The sequence below is a fragment of the Candoia aspera genome, chromosome 5, assembly GCF_035149785.1.
Source record: "Candoia aspera isolate rCanAsp1 chromosome 5, rCanAsp1.hap2, whole genome shotgun sequence".
Lineage (NCBI taxonomy): Eukaryota > Metazoa > Chordata > Lepidosauria > Squamata > Boidae > Candoia > Candoia aspera.
The window spans coordinates 92,591,564-92,608,328 of record NC_086157.1 but is presented as its reverse complement, the minus strand read 5'-3'; the positions used below and the strand labels follow the sequence as shown (position 1 = coordinate 92,608,328).

The following is a 16,765-nucleotide window of genomic DNA, read 5'->3' as shown; positions in this document are numbered from 1 at the left end:
ATGTTGTCATTGGACTGGTCTCATATGAGTGCCTGGCCTTTATGACTCCTAGCGGGAAAAGGTGTCTGGTGGTTTCTATATATTATTTATTTATTTTTCATTAGTACTAGCAGATTCCTGTGGCTTAAAAGACACTGCCGAAAATGTTTCTGAATCTTGCTTTAGCCTGAGTATTCCCAAACGAGGATACTTGTCTAGATTCTTGGTATTTCTTACATACATACATACATACATACATATAAACATTTTACAGAAAATACACAAACAATATATTTTAAAAGACAAAGAGAATACGGAAGTAAAGGACAAATAAGTAAACAAAGAATCCAAAAATGTTCAGGAAGCTATAATTTTCCAGTATATCATAGCCAGTTTGGTCTAGTGGTTAAGGTGCTCGGCTAGAAACCAGGAGACTGAGCGTTCTAATCCCGCCTTTGGCATGAAGGCCAGCTTGGTGACCTTGGGCCAGTCACTCTCTCTCAGCCCAACTCACCTCACAGGGTTGCTGTTGTGGGGAAAATAGGAGGAAGGAGTATTTGGTGTGTTCGCCGCCTTATTTATAAAAAAAAATAATAAAGATGGGATATAAAATTTAAATAAGTAAATTATGAACAATTGAATATAATATATAAGAAACTAAAAATCAAAGTTGTAAGCAAGGATAAATATCAAGAACCATATAATGTAATGTAGACTCTATACATTAAAAAACCCAAACTTTGGCTCAGGCACAAATCATATGGAATGGAATTCTGTTTCAGATTTACTTGTAAGGTATAGAGTTATTTTAGACATTGAAATGCACTCCCAAAATTTGGTTAATCATTTTTCCAAAGAGGGAATCAGATGATCTTTCCAATAAGAAGTGTAAAATATCCTTGCAGCAGTAAACATAAACAAAAGTACTTTAGTTTACTTAGAGGGAATATATGGTTTAGTAAAATGTAATAAGAATATTGCAGGTTGAAATAGAAATTCAACTTTTAAAATTTCTTTCATTATAGTATGAATCATTTTCCAAAATTATTAAGCTTTACAACTTTGCCACTAAATGTGAAGAATTGATCTGACCTGCTCATTACGTTTCCAACAATTTTTAGAAAATGAATTATCCACTTTAGCGATCGAAACTGGAATGATAATATCAATAATAAAATATCTTATACCCATTTTCCCTAAGTATAATATTTGGAGTAAATTTAATATTCTTCCATTTAAATTCCCATTGTTGCATCTTTATTATTGCATTCAAATTTTGCATCCATTTAATAACAAATGTTTGTTGGTTCAAATATGTAATGATACAAAGAATTTTAAACATCAACATTCAATTAAAACCAGAACTTTTCTTGCTGGGATTAATGGACAGCCAATTAGAAAACAGCCATGGAAGATGATTTTATATATGATTAATGCTGAAAAACTATTATATGTGCAAAAATGGAAAGAGTCAGAAATACCCACAATGGAGGAATGGTTGGTGATGATGACAGAACTAGTAGAGATGACAAAATTAACTTGTTTGATTAGAGAAAGTTAATCAAAACTACATTTATCAGTGACTGGAAACCTGTTATGGACTTTCTGCTGAAAAATGAACTTGTGATTTATGGGTTTGAAGGGTAGATTATGGAAAGAAGGAAATTATGATGTAACTTTAGAGAGAGGGGGCAAAATATAAATGTATTTATAACGAAGATCGGAAGCTGCTTCTTTATAATCTTTCTTTCCTTTTCCTTTTTTCTTTTCCACTATTTACTATTTTTCTTTGTTATCTTTATTTTCTTTTATGATTTTTACTTTGTTAAACATTTCTTCAATAAAAATTATTTAAATATGGAATCTTTGGATTTTTGGTATTTATTCATAAAGCATGAACAGTATGCAGATGAGGGTTGACATCTATCCACAGTGTGGAGGTGGGTTTTTTTTTTTTGTATATTTCAATATCCTTCATCTTACTGAAGATAAAACTGCTTACAGTTGGTATTGGTATTTGAGGTACCTTGCCAATACAGTTCGTATTTAATAATTTGTTTTGTGAAAATATAAACCCTTTTTCTTGGGAACATATTGCTTAAACTGGAACTTTCAGTTATTTAGTATCAATTTGGTTTGTGTGTGTGTGTGCTAAGGTTTCAACTGAAATAACATATATAAAACACAATGTAAAAATATTAACATTGAGGGATGAAATGTTAAACTAAAATAGCTGATCTCCATTCTAATCCTAAAAGCCAGTTTATAGTACCAAGCACAATCTTACCAAAACTAACTCAAGGCTTGCTGGTTTCAGAAAAAGTTAAATAAATAATTATACATATATATATATAACCTTCTTGCCTTGAAATTCATGGGAATGAAAATTGCTAACTTGATTGGCTTGTGCTTAAAATATTTAATTTCAACCACAGTGTTACTTGGGAAACAGTCATGAATTTACCTTTATACATATCTGTTTATTCTATTAAGGAGCAATTTTAAAAACTGCTTAGTGCTGATCATGTTAGATCTGAAAAAGAAAAGGGCTCAGATGTTAGGTTTTGTGGTAATCCAACCAAAGATACAAAGATAAATTGTTTACTAATACTGTTCTTCTTACATTCTGCTAAAGAGCCAGCAGAAGTAAGAAAGTAAATAACTTATTATTCTCTAATCCAGTTGCCATCCTTGGCAACTTTAAGATGCATGGACTTCAACTCCCAGAATTCCCCAACCAGCATGGCTGGCTGGGGATTTCTGGGAGTTGAAGTCCACACAGCTTAAAGTTGCCAAGGTTAAGAAACACTGCTCTAATCTTTTATTTTCTATCTGATTTGCCAACCAAGTCCTTTAGGTGTGACTACAGTTCACTGCACTACTCTAAATATCTTTAGGATAACAGTGCTGTGTTCTAAACCCACTAGCCTGTTTCACTGTTGCCTTATTTTTATAGCACTCAGTGTGGCTAGTTTTCTCACAAAATTTAAAATCTTCAAGATGCTTCTGGGGAACTTTATTTACCATGTTGTCCTTAAGGATATTCAGGCATTTGTTCCTGCATCGCAGGTCTCTTTTTAGAGGGAAAAATAATCTAGGCCAGATGTAAGAAAATTCATAACTGGTAGTTCAAATTGCTCACTTTCGGAAAGGTAGCAAAGACTGTTAGGCTTAACTTGAAATTGACAAACCTATCTGTCAAATAAAATAAATTAAAAACATTTTTAATCCATTCAGTTGTGTCTGATTCTCAGAGACTGCCTGGACAAGTCCCTGTAGTTTTCTTGGCAAGGTTTTACAGAAGTGGTTTTCCATTGCCTCCTTCCTAGGGCTGAGAGGGAATGAGTGGCCCAAGGTCACCCAGCTGGCTTTGTGCCCAAGGTGGGACTAGAACTCGCGGTCTCCCAGTTTCTAGCCTGGAGCCTTAACCACTACACCAAACTGGGTCTCAAATAATAAGTGTCCCATAATATATAAATGAGATACAGGGAGAAAAAAAAATGTTTAGACTGACTGAAATCAGGGTTTAGGGTTTAAAAAGTTTTAAAATCTAAGATGGCAGCCACAACCATGCAGTCAAGTCCCCCTTTTTATGTGTGTTGTGATGCATGTAAAAAAAGGGGACTTCGATTGCATGGTTGTGGTTGCCATCTGACTTTTTGGCCACTCCCTGAACACCCCAAGTGATATGATGATAGAAGAGTAAACCTCACGTTTCCTGAGATCTTTAAATGTGCCTCTTCTCAGAAAGCCTTCCCTCTCTTTCAAGTCTTTCAGCCCCCCTTCACTGTTACCATATGTCGCTCCCTTCTTTGGGGTGACCTATCTAGGAATGCCCTTCCATTCTCATAGCTAGTTTTCATTTTTCCTGCGGTGGAAGTAGGTTTTAATCAAAGAGGTGCTGCAAGTCCATGCAGCTAGTCTATTACGTTTTGCCATGCTTAATTTTATTTTGAATATTTTAATTTGGTTATTTTTTAAATTTGCATTTTTTGTAGTTCATGTTTTGATAATTTTTATGTGATGGGACAGACGAATCCTGTCTTCTTCATAAATTTTGTGGAACCTATTTATTCCCTGAGTAGCTCTGGATCAGTTACTCCCTGCATACATCAGTCAATGCCTGCTTTGCAAACCCTAGACAGTCATCCAGATCACTCAGACCACAGTCCCAGCAATCATCTCTCTCTTGTCAGCACCTTTTCCATAGCCAGTATTATTGTTTCCCTTTCCTGGTCCTCTTCTGTGGACTGGAAGGATAAATAAGAACACCATGTAATTGTTAACCCAATAAGTATATCAGGTTTCATTGTTACAAGATGTCATACTTTGCATACCATCTAGAGAAGGAGTAGAATATATATCTAAGAAAAACAGTAGTCCCATTCATATGCTGGGATTCAAGTAGTTTAATTAGCCTGTATCTTGAGGTTCTAAGCCTATCAATGAGTTCTTAGCAATCAGTTGGTAAGAAATTACAAAGGAAGGTGAGTGCCCTCATGCTTTGATGTAGATTATATGCATATATACAGTTATAATTGACTTTAGAGATTGTTAACTGCATCTCATATCATCCTATTCCAGATCTCATGGTAAACTGAGTAAATTTTATATATGCATATAAATACAAACAGTGGTGATAAAGCCAGTGCTTAAATTAAGTCATAATATTCAATCCTACAAGCTTAAAAACAGAGTAATTGGAAGAATATTTGTGACCCAAGAAGGAGTTCATACTTCCATTTGAAATTTACCAGTGAGGTCAACAAACATGGCACTATCTTTTGGGGCTGGCATAACTCTACTCTTTTATCCCACAAACTGTAATTATTGTGACTTTTAAAAAACTTTAGTTATTTCTGATAAAGCAGAAATAATTGTGACCTTGAGAGCCTTTTCAATCTTAATTTTTAAAAAAACATATGTTGTGAAATAACTAGATTACATCTTGTTTTTAAATTCATTGTATATCCATGCTGATGAAAGTTCAGGGTATGAATATGAGACTTTAGTGGAACATAGGTTATTAAAATGGGAATATGTTTACTGGGTGCTCTTTGGTTCTTATATAACAGTTGCTTCAGTCCAAAATACAGTGAATTGCTGAAAATGAATAAACCCCTTTTTTTACTATATTCAGTGGCTGTAGATTTTGGCTCTGTATTTAGCCTACCAATTTGAAAGATACTGAATAAATTGCAGCAGACACATTTGGGTGGAGAAAAGAATGTTCTTCCCCTTTTGCAGATAGAAATCTCCATACAGCAATTTCCAGTTAGAGCAATTAGAGCAGATGGATTTCTCATGTACTTCTATGAAATTTTGGATTCATTAATATGGGAAGATAGAGAATCAATGGCTATATTTGGGGAGAAAAAAAGGAAAGGAAATGCAGGGACGTGATGAATCCCAAAATAATTAAACCTGGTACAATTATAAATAAATTGATTTATTTATAATTATTACATTTCTTTTATGTACTCTTCATGAGTTATGCTGCCACCAAATGTTATCCTTGTGCCTATACCAAACTACTTGCATAACCCATCTTTGATTCTCTACCATCTTCTTTTCTTGTCCTTGTGCAACCAGCATGATCATCTATCAGTCTTCCTGGCTCAGAACCAGCCAGTTCTGTCACCCAGTGAGACCTGTGCTGTGTTCCTGGCAGTCGGCATCCTTTCCCTTCCCGCTCATCAAATGAATCCAGAAAGCATGTGCAGGCAGGCAGATTGCTCTTCTGCGGCTGACCTTTCTCTGAGTGGAAGAGAGACAAATTTTTAGGTTCCCAGGAAGCCTTTCCCCCCATGATGGCAAACTGTCACAGGACTGCCTATTCAAGTAACTGGGGTCATGACCCACATCCTTTTTGTGAATCATTTTGAACAACCTGCCACTTGGCTAGTAATAGTTTATTTAGAGAAAATAATACTTGATAAGGCCTTGGATTTTTTTTTTCTTCTTTAAGTTTTGAAAGAGATTTTTTTTTTTTTAAGATTTCATTTCTAAAATCTTTTTCCTTTTTTCAGGAGGGTGGAATCCATACAAAGACCGTGTACTGTAGCTTGTAATTCACTTCTAGAAATTTTGTATTTGCGTTTCATTATTTTAAAACTCTGCTGTGATCTGGTATTTCTCTGGAACTGATTTCTAGCAGCAAGCACTTTGTGTCGAGCGACGATAATAATTTCTCCCCTTAATCTCCACATTTGCGATTGGTTTGCATTTCAGGCATCTTCAAAACCTGGAAGCTACCTTTAGTTCTGCATCACTGGAGCAATTGTTCCTAGTTGTGCCTGTTCTGATTAGTTCTAAATACTGCAAACAGCCATTAGGATATGAGAGTGCGTATATTCCTTTGTGCTGACTTGCAAAGCTGCTTGGCTTTTCCTACCCAACACTATACCTTCTTAATCTGTTTTCATCTGTGAGCCTTTGTTCTTTGTTTCCTCAGCATGGAACAATCATGTTTTTCCCATCTGCCATGTCTTGAGGCAGAACTGAGCTTGGTTCAGCTTTTTGTGGGCCCTGCAACATGCCATAAAATAGCTCTAATGTACAAAAGCAGATCCATGCTGCACATCCTTAGAATGACTCAGTATTTGATGGCTACTGAGTATTTGTGTTTTCTTTCCTCTTTCCTTTCAACCTTTAATACTGAATTTGCTAATGATTATTAACTCGTTCTTGAATAGGTTTGCTTATTGTCTAGGGCTGAGGGGCACAGAGGGCAGAACAGTGATTCAGTGACATAATTTCTGTGACATCAGAATTTTCAGCGCCCTTCCACCTCTGTAACCACTCCTGGAACTTTATTTCCTTTGTTTCTTGTGGAAAGTTAGCAGGAAAGTGCTTTGGAGGGACTCTAGGGATGCTCTGGAAGTCATGGGGATCAGTGCCCTGATGGCAGAGTGACTGCATCTGAAGGCCATCCACTAGGAAATTAGCGGGCCTCCATGTGCAATTGGTTGGCCATTGTGAGAAAAGACTGCTAGACTAGATGGGCCAGGGGTCCGATCCAGCAAGGCACTGCTTATGTTCTTAAGATAGGAATTGTATACTACAGACAATCCTCAGGATGCAGTTTCTCCACCTTACCAGAGGTACCTGACATTAGTGGTCTTGGTGCCAATCATAATTCGTCTCCCTGGTTGATGTCAGTTGCTTTGCTTGGACCTAAGTCTGCAAAACAAAAAAGCAGACCTTTTCAAGGCCACCCACTGGTTGCACATACTGACCACGTATTTGATAGTTGGGCACAATATATTTTCACAGCTTCATTGTGAAATTCAGACTGGTAAAACTGCTAGAGTGTGATCAAGAACTAAATAATTAACAATAGTGTAAGGTGATAGGAATGAAACTACTGAGTAAAGAAAGGTATATTTGGAGTAGGCTTGGAAAGATACAGAGGTGAGCTAAAACAGGAAACATGCCCCAGATAATAGGAACTCCAAAAGAACAAGGGATTTGTAAGTGCTGGGACATCAAAAGGAGACTCTGTAAGATAAGAAAAATGGGAAATCTGAAAAAGATGTTTTAAGAATTAAAAATACTAATTGTTCCTGTGAACATTTTCATCTGTATCCTAATATGTTCAAGGTTATTTCCTGTACTCTTACATAGGATGACTAAGGGTTGCTCAGTGCACTAATGTTAAAAAGGGAATTTATAATTAATCTGACAGTAGCAAGTCGTCTAGATTTTAAGGATACACTTCTTAACATATGTCTGGACGCGGCAGCCAACAGTTTGCATGCTGGACATACAAATCCAAGATTGGAACAAACAGGAAAGACGATGTAGTAAAGCAATAGCTTCTCCCTTCCCTAGATTTTCATTTTGGGGTAACAGATTCAGAGGAACTTATGCCTAATTAGAAAAATGTGTGGGGATGTAAATTAATCTTTCCTTCCTCCTTAATTTCTGCAAGATAAAACCCACTGACTTCTCCACCCCTGTCCTTCAATTACTCTGGTGACAATTTATGATTAATTGTGATTTCTCAAAGACTAGGTGTGCACATAATTCTGGATCCAAATCCTGGTTTAATAAACCAGGATATGCACAAGCAATGTGACCTATTTTTATTCCATATCAATGAATTAACAAGCTAGGATTCAGTACTTAAACTACTTCAGTAGTTTTATAAACCTGGGACTATAACTAAATGGTAGCAAAGGAGACACGTTTCTGGCTATCTGGTTTCAAGATAGTTTATAAATCTTACCTTAGTTGCAAACTTATTATATGACTTGATATTTGATGTTCTGTACAGAATCCTGATATAAATAAATTTTTAAACTGAATTGGCTGTGCCAATTTCTGACATAAATTGACTATATGACAGAAGCACAGTAACATTTTACAATAAATAAGATACATTATATATTTTATTATAGGAAAAACCGCTGAGCAAATCTCTGCAACATGGAGAAGATCCACAGTTTGATCAAGTAAGTTATATCTGAGACAAGTAAGTTATACATCTGCATGGCTTTCATTGTCTCTGCTGTAGTCCCATAGTTAATATATGACTTGAGCAGTTACAACTTGATTAATCTTCCCTAACTGCTTCGAGGCTTTTGATATCTTCAATTTATTTTATTTTTTATTTTTAGGAAAGTATATATTGTCATTCGTTGTAAGATAAAAAGCCTAAGTGCAAGACTCAACCTACGGTATATTATTGTACTTCCCCCCAACCTGCAGAACCAATTCATCAAGACACGATGAAATTAAAAATTGGCAGCTTTTGCTTAAAATACATAATTTTAAATATTCACTTTAAGTCTTTCTCGAAGCTGAGTAAAACTCTGTTTCAGTCCATATAAATCTCTGAAAAACTACAGAATGGTCTTTGCTTAATAATACAATCCATTCTTTCTTAGTATCCTCTGTGTGGCAAATGTAAACTAGAGATAATGCAATGCTATTATAAAATTTTGCACATGAAATTTTATTTATATACAGTCCTGTGAAAAAGTAAGTACACTGCATTGAAATTTTTTGTGTTTTCAACGTATTTCAACATACAGATATTTCATCTTCATTTCAATATTGATAGATAAAGGAGATATAATATAGAAATATCTTGCACCATTTACATTGTACATTCTGTTGTGTAACTTAAATAAACATAAATGCAAATTTTGCTTGTGGAAAAAGTAAATATAACCCTTCATTTATCACTACCTGAAATACCTAAAATTAGAATCAGGTACACCAGATCAGGTACAAATAATTAGAACTTTGTTAGAGTGGATCTGGGAGGAGCCTATCTTTAAAACTCATACATTTAGTTTGATTTGCTCTTTGTTGTTGAAGTGTGTGGTATTGCCATGCCTAGACTCAGGCCTTCAGAAAGAAAGTTATAGATGCCTATGAGTCTAGGAGGAGACAGCATTTCACCAGAAGAACCTGGTACCAACTGTAAAGCATGGTAATGGAAATGTTATGGTTTGGGACCGGTTTGCTGCATCAGGGCCTGGGCAGCTTACCTTCATAGAACCCACTATGAATTTTTCATTGTGCCAGAAGGTGCTTGAGGATATGTGAGACCATCTGTCAGAAATTGAAGGTCAGCCAAAAGTAGACCTTGCAACATGACAATGACCCTAAACATTCCAGTAAATACATGAAGGGATATCTGAAAGAAAGAAAGAAAGAAAGAAAGAAATGGAGGGTTCTGGAATGGCCAAGTCAAAGCCCAGATCTAAACCCATTGAGATGCTGTGGGGTTATTTGACATGGGCTGTGCATGCAAGAAACCCCTCAAGCATCGCACAGCTGAAAAAAATTCTACATGGAGGAGTGGGAAAAAATTCCTCTCAGTCGATAGCAGAGAGTGATAGGAATCTCCTGTTTGAGGTTGTTTCTGCCAAAGGGGGAAATACCAGGTAGTAGAAAAGGCTGTACTTTTCCATAGAAGGAAATGGCATATCTCTTAATGTTTTGCTGAATAAATGGTTGCAGAGTCAGTTTTTCAGGGTTTCTTGTTGTTGCTGTTCAGTTACATCACCTTTATCTTTATATACTGTTTGAATGAAGATAAAATACTGATGTGTCCACATACATTAAAAAAGAAAAAAACTTTACATGTGGTGTACTTACTTTTTCACATGACTGTTTGTTTTGACATTTTTATCATGCCTTTATATGTGGGGGGAAAAATCTCAACATAGTTTATGTCTTACAGGGATGAACTGCAAAATAAAAGTTCTCCTGCAATATAAGACAGCTACCTGTGCTATTATTTTGATTTGGCCTCTGTGATTGTTATGTTTTTCTGATATACTGAATTTAAAATTGATTTCATAAAAATTCTAAAAATTGATATATTGACTCCTTTTATTTATTTTTGGCTTCTCCCTCCCTTTCTCTCTCTCTCTCTCACACACACATTGATGCACACTTTTTTATTTCACATGTTGGTAAAAGCTACTTTATATTCAAATCTTACTCAAGTTGTTCAAAAAAGATAATCCATTATTAGTTCTATAAGAGCCTTAGCAACAGTTCAGTATTCAGAAAACTGTTAGAATTTTCCTGTCTCATTAAAATGTAAGACAGCAGTTGCTGGCAAAGTTGCACCTGTAATGTTTGTTGGCGAATGGTGCGTTACAGAGGGAATCTACTGAAGTCTATGTGAAAGGCCTCATGAGATTTAATTAGTACAGTATGGAGGAGGACTCATTACTAGGTAGGGGGATAAAAGTGTTTTATTCCAGTCTGAAGATCAGAAGTGGGTTGGCTGTAGAAAAGGATTGTGATGATTGAAACATGGAGATAATATATTAATGTTTTAAATGTCTGAAGCAACAGTTGTGCTGTGCAGTGGTATTTCTATTGGGGGCAAGGGTGCCACAATGACAGAAGTAGCATCATGCCACAGTGATTCAAGCCCTGCAAGTTTTGTACATGAAGTGTGATATTGCAGTCACATATTAGAGGCAGAGCTTGCAGCGTGTCACTGCTTTCATTTTGGCAAAAGTAGCAAGATCTTGCAGATGCTTATGGTCTGTGCTTGCCATTTCTAGCTTGATTCTTAGGCACATGCAAACCATTTGGAGGGATGCTTCACAAAATGTTCAGGTACTGTGTCCATTGCAGGCTCAGCACAGATGCATAAAGGGTGCTCCATGTTATCTGAGCACTTCTGAAACTATTGCTAAGGTGGAGCAATTATAAACAGTGTGGTGCCCTTTGTTTTGAGGAATGGTTCAGAGGAGTACTTCAATCATTTTGTGAAATAGCTCTCCAAATGGATTGCATGTCCCTAATACAAATAAAATTAATGAAGCTATATAGTAATTTAATTTCTGATTTGACAGTTCAATAACTCTTTTTTATTATTACTTATGTCAGGGCAAAAAGACTTCAGGTATGCTTTAGATGACTTATTTTTCAAATTCTTCCAAAATAATTATGAAAAGTATATTTGTATAGACTGTTTTCAGTGCCCTGTGAGCAGGGTGTTTAAACTGCTCATTGCTTGTGTAGGGTGGGTATCTCAAGCTGTATGCTGTGTAGTTCATTCAGGATGGAAGAACATGACCATTTTGTGCAACAAGAACACATTTGTATATCTGCATACTCCCCTTCAGTAGTAACACAGAGCTAGAATTCATCTCACACTGGCTGCGATTCCAATAAATGGAGGGGTTGAGTAACCAGCTTGCTGACTTAGACTTTCCTCCCTTCCTGTATTCTAAGAGTCAGTCTCTGTAAATTCCACCCTTCCTTCCTGCCTTATAAGACCAATGACCGAAAATTTTTAAAAGCTAAGGAGACACTGTGTTAATATACCAAAGTACATACAGCTATGTGTATTTAGTTTACATTATTTTGGGCAACACTGTTCAGTAAATTAGGCATTAATAGGTGAAGCTGGATAGACTGACCTCTTACCAGTGAGTTATGCATTAAAAAGTTATTATCACCATAACCATCAGGTGAAAACCTATATGCATCTGGTGTACCTTTTCACACTCAGTGCTTCACTGAAAGTGCACCCGAACAGGCAGCTGACATTGTACATCTGCCAACTGGGAAAAGCAGGAACAAATGAGAGAGAGGTGAGGCATTTAGAGAAAGAAATGGTCATTCTTCACTTATCAAGAAAAATCTCAGTCCTCCTTGCAAAATTCCATCACCAAGGATCAGCAAATACACAGGAAATGGAAAGCAAGTCATAATATGGGGTTGTGATAGGGTTTAAGGAAAAGAAAGGGAAAAAAGACTGCAAGTCAGTTTCATTAAAGCTTTTGATATACCCTAAGATTGAAGGACATACTGTTTTATTTTATGTCTTCAAAAAACATTTATTTTGGCAATATCCTTTTTTATTTTAGCTTGTTCATTTGACACTGACTTGTTTGTTCAGCTCAAAAAAACTGTATTGAAATAAAATCGTGAGAGTAGAAATTGCCAAATTTAGCAAGACCCAATAAAAACCCAAGATTTTCTCCACTGAATTATCTTTACTTGAAGAAAAACTTACATACATTTTTCTTCTTATGGGGAATTAGCAAGTGGGAATATTTTGATTAGGGAAAATTGCATGGGGAAACATCTATTTCCCCATGCACCGTATTTCTGATCCATTGAAAGGAAAGAAAGCTGGAGATGTTAAGAAAACAAAAATGCCAGGAGAGTCACTCAATAACAGATTATTCTGAAAACAGTGGAATAAATTGATTAAGGTGTAGAACTAGGAGTCAGGAAACCCATGTTCAGATCCAGTGTCAGCCTTGGAAGCTTACTGGCTAAGCTTTAAGCCAGTTGCTTTCTCTCAGCTGTACGTAATTCACAAGTTTCTTGTGGAAATAAAATGTACCTTGAGCTCCTGGAAAAAAAGGGAGATATATGCTGAATAAATAATAAAAATAATTATAATCTTAATTAGATTGAGGCAACAAATTTTATTCTGTATTTATTGGACATATGACCAAATATTTTTTTTAATGGCTGGCTTTAGACCACTACTTGCTGGAAGTGTAATATGTGAGTGGGAATATCTAATTATATGATCTGATTTGTCCTTTTATAATTTTGGTTTGCCCTTTACAGGTTTGTTAATATAATTCTACTGTTAAAAGTTTGTTCATTCTTCTGGACTCTAGTTTTGTGAAAAAGTACTTCAATATGAGATTTGTAAAGCAAATCTTTGCAACTGAATGTTAATTAAAGGAATACTAGAGCCAGTTGTGTGAATACTTCATTAAATAATCAGGGCTGATTTGGGGCAGTCCTGCCTTATATAAATCTCAAACTTTGGCTCTCACCAAACAGATTCTAAAGGCATGTCATCTCCCAGTCAAAATAAGTTGTTGTTCAAAAACCAACTGATTGCTGTCAATGTGAAAAAATTACTAAACCGTTTATAAAGCTTTGGGTCTCTACCAGTCCACAATCAGAGACATCATCTTAACATGGGGAAGGTTTGGGATAATAATAAATCTTCCCAAGAGTGCTTATCCTGTCAAAATTGTTTCAAGTGTACGATATGAAATTGTCCAGGAAGATGCAAAGAACCAAAAACAACATCCAGAGATCTCCAGCCTGCATCTCCTTCGCTAAAGACAGCGTTCATGATTCCACTGTTAGAAAAGCACTGAGTAAAAACAGGATTCATGGGAGAGTAGCAAGATACAAGCCGTGTCTCACAAAGAACAGCAACCCAAGTTTGCCCCAGGTTACTAGGATAATCTTCCAGACTTCTGAAGGAATGTTCTATGGACAGATGAATTAGCAGTAAAACATTTTGGACTACAAAGGTATTGCTTTGTCTGGTGAAAACCAAATGTTGTATGCCACAAGTAGAATCTCATGCCAGCTGCCAAGTATGGGTGAGGTACAGTAGTATAATGGTTTGGAAGTGCTTTGTTGTCTCAGGATGTGAATGATTTGCCTGCACCAAAAGAATTATGACTCAACTTTTGTACAATACAAATTACAATAGTATTAATTATTTTAATACCACTTTTTCACAGTGGCAGATGACTTTGTAAAATAAATGAAGCAAGCACTAAATTTTATCATGGTGAACACTGTTTTTGTTTTGTTAATTCAAATTATAGTTGGAATAGTTTTATAATGATATTGTAATGAAGTTAATATTTGTATTTACTTGATACTGTTTTGGGATGTGGGGTTTTTTTGTACACAGAAATAATTTTAAAGAGCAAAGTTGACTTTTCCTCCTGTGTTCTTTCTAATTTGGCTCAAACACTGTGAAAGAAAGCAGCACATAGTGAATGAAATGAATATTTGTTTATTCCTCATATTTATATAGTCACCCATGTCACAGAACGTGACCCTGGGCAGTGTACAATAAAAACAAACCATAAGACCAACATTAAAACACTCCATAATAAAAACATCAATATTATTTGAAAAAAAACTAGAAGAGAGCATCTTCAGTGTTACAGACAAAGTTCCATTTCCATGACATCCCTGAGATAAAATAGTCCCACTGGCTTCTTCTCTGTGTAGGCCAGGTATGGGAATCTGTTACTTTCCTGACATGAACAGCTTGCTTTAATATTAGCAGTGCTCACTGGATTTGCTTGGAGTTTTAGAACAGCAGCTTTTAGAAGGTCATAGCGTCCTTACTCTTGGTATAGACACAGCGCATCTTTTCAATTTCCAGAATAATCATTTTGTCCCCTGCCCCTTAACAACACGTAATAAAAATAAATGCATCCTTTTCCATTATTGATCTATCTCCATTTTTCTTTCTTTTCCTCTAACTTTTCTTTGTTTCATTATAAATTTTATTCTCCACAAATAAATTTGTTATTTACTATAATAGTCTCCATTCCACCCTTTGATAGGAATGTCCAAATATTTAGAATGCAACTTCTTTGATGGGTAAACATATCCTTTTATATTGTATGAAATGCCTTGCATACTTTCCAAGGTATATGATTTCCAAGATACACGATTCCAGTGACCATACAGTGATAAAAATGTTGATGATAATAGGTTCCTGATGTTGCTTCAAGAGATTCGGCAAGCTTTCTTGATCCTTGCCTCTATCAGGAAAAACACTGGCAAGAAGTCTTAAGAGCAGAGGTTAAGAGCAGAAAATTAACTAAAGGTTACAGTAGATTTTTAGTAAACTCTGGCTAAAACTGTTTTTATTTTTCTGTATTTTCCTATAGGTAATTAGTTCAATGAGCTCCCTTTCAGAATATTGTCTACCTTCTATCCTGCGCACTTTGTTTGATTGGTATAAAAGACAAAATGGCATTGAAGATGAATCTCATGAATACAGACCAAGAACAAGCACAAAATCCAAAAGGTACGAACCTGGATACTTTTTGTGACTCTACCTATGTTTTGTGGATGTTTGTAAAATAACTGCTGCTATATAGAATTTATAATAAGATAAAGTGATTTGCTTTGGACAGTAGTCTGAGGGTGCTTCCATTCGCCAATCCTGCCAAAGCATCATGTAGCTAGCTGTGGAATTGTTTTCACTTCTGTTGAATTAAACTGCTGAGAATAGACAGAGAACACCATGAGTCAATCAGTGCTTCCTTGGAAGGTGCAAAAAGGGTGCAAAAGTTGAAAGTCAGTGCCCTGCACTCTGAGCTATAATCCTCTGGTACTGCATGTCCCAAAGTGGTGTGATGGCTCTTCCTGGTTAAAGTAAGCTAGAGAAAGGAATATAAATCCAACCATAGATACCCCGTTTGGCTTATTCCAGCAGACTAAGCCATCATGCCATGTTTGGCATCATTTTCATACTGTGCAGATCAACCATTAGATGGAGGCATCTTCAGATGCATTTACTGATGAATCATAGTCCAAGCTTGCTTGCTCCACAGAGATGATCTGAACCCTGAGCTGTGGTAACGTGGTAGTGGAATGCGTCCTTACATAAATGCAATTGACACTGTTTATCTACTGGTAAATACTGATGCTTGTTTGTGTTTTATGTGGATTGCGTTACTGATTGTACTTTGACATGAGATGTATAGAAATAGTGAGAATTTAGAAATACTTTAATAAAAAAATAATTTTGAAGGAGAGCCCACCAATGAATCTAAATCTCTTAAATTGGGGAATGATAAAGGAAATTAAAGGAGTGGATATTGAAACATCTTTAAAAGTTTGTCAGATATATAGTTGACCGCCTTACCTGAAAGTAGACCAAGATAAAAACTGTTTAATTTTATAATTAGATGTGTAAGACAAGATAACTTTAATTATGTTTTTGTCATTTTTAAAGTGATGAGCAGCAACGAGACTATTTAATGGAAAGAAGAGATCTTGCTATCGATTTTATTTTTTCTTTAGTATTAATAGAAGTATTGAAACAGGTATGTCGTTTTGAATTTTTTAATAATTTTAAGGGCATATGTTTTTCACCCTTTCTGAAAATTGCTCTGTTGTTGTTTATTCGTTTAGTCGCTCCGACTCTTCGTGACTTCATGGACCAGCCCACGCCAGAGCTTCCTGTCGGTCGTCAACATCCCCAGCTCCCTCAGGGACGAGTCCGTCACCTCTAGAATATCATCCATCCACCTTGCCCTTGGTCGGCCCCTCTTCCTTTTGCCCTCCACACTCCCGAGCATCAGCATCTTCTCCAGGGTGTCCTGTCTTCTCATTATGTGGCCAAAGTATTTCAGTTTGGCCTTTAATATCATTCCCTCAAGTGAGCAGTCTGGCTTTATTTCCTGGAGGATGGACTGGTTTGATCTTCGTGCAGTCCAAGGCACTCTCAGAATTTTCCTCCAACACCACAGTTCAAAAGCATCGATCTTCCTTCGCTCAG

General features: G+C 36.1%; 1 protein-coding gene across 2 annotated transcripts in view; it reads left to right on the top strand.

Annotated features, from left to right (window-relative positions):
* Positions 1-16,765, top strand: part of FRY (FRY microtubule binding protein) — a 150,085-nt gene that overhangs the window by 27,795 nt on the left and 105,525 nt on the right. For both annotated transcript variants that reach the window (XM_063305708.1, XM_063305709.1), the window contains exons 3-5: positions 8,382-8,435; positions 15,147-15,286; positions 16,220-16,310. In XM_063305708.1, the coding sequence (XP_063161778.1) occupies positions 8,382-8,435; positions 15,147-15,286; positions 16,220-16,310 (285 nt within the window). The remainder of the gene's footprint in view (positions 1-8,381; positions 8,436-15,146; positions 15,287-16,219; positions 16,311-16,765) is intronic.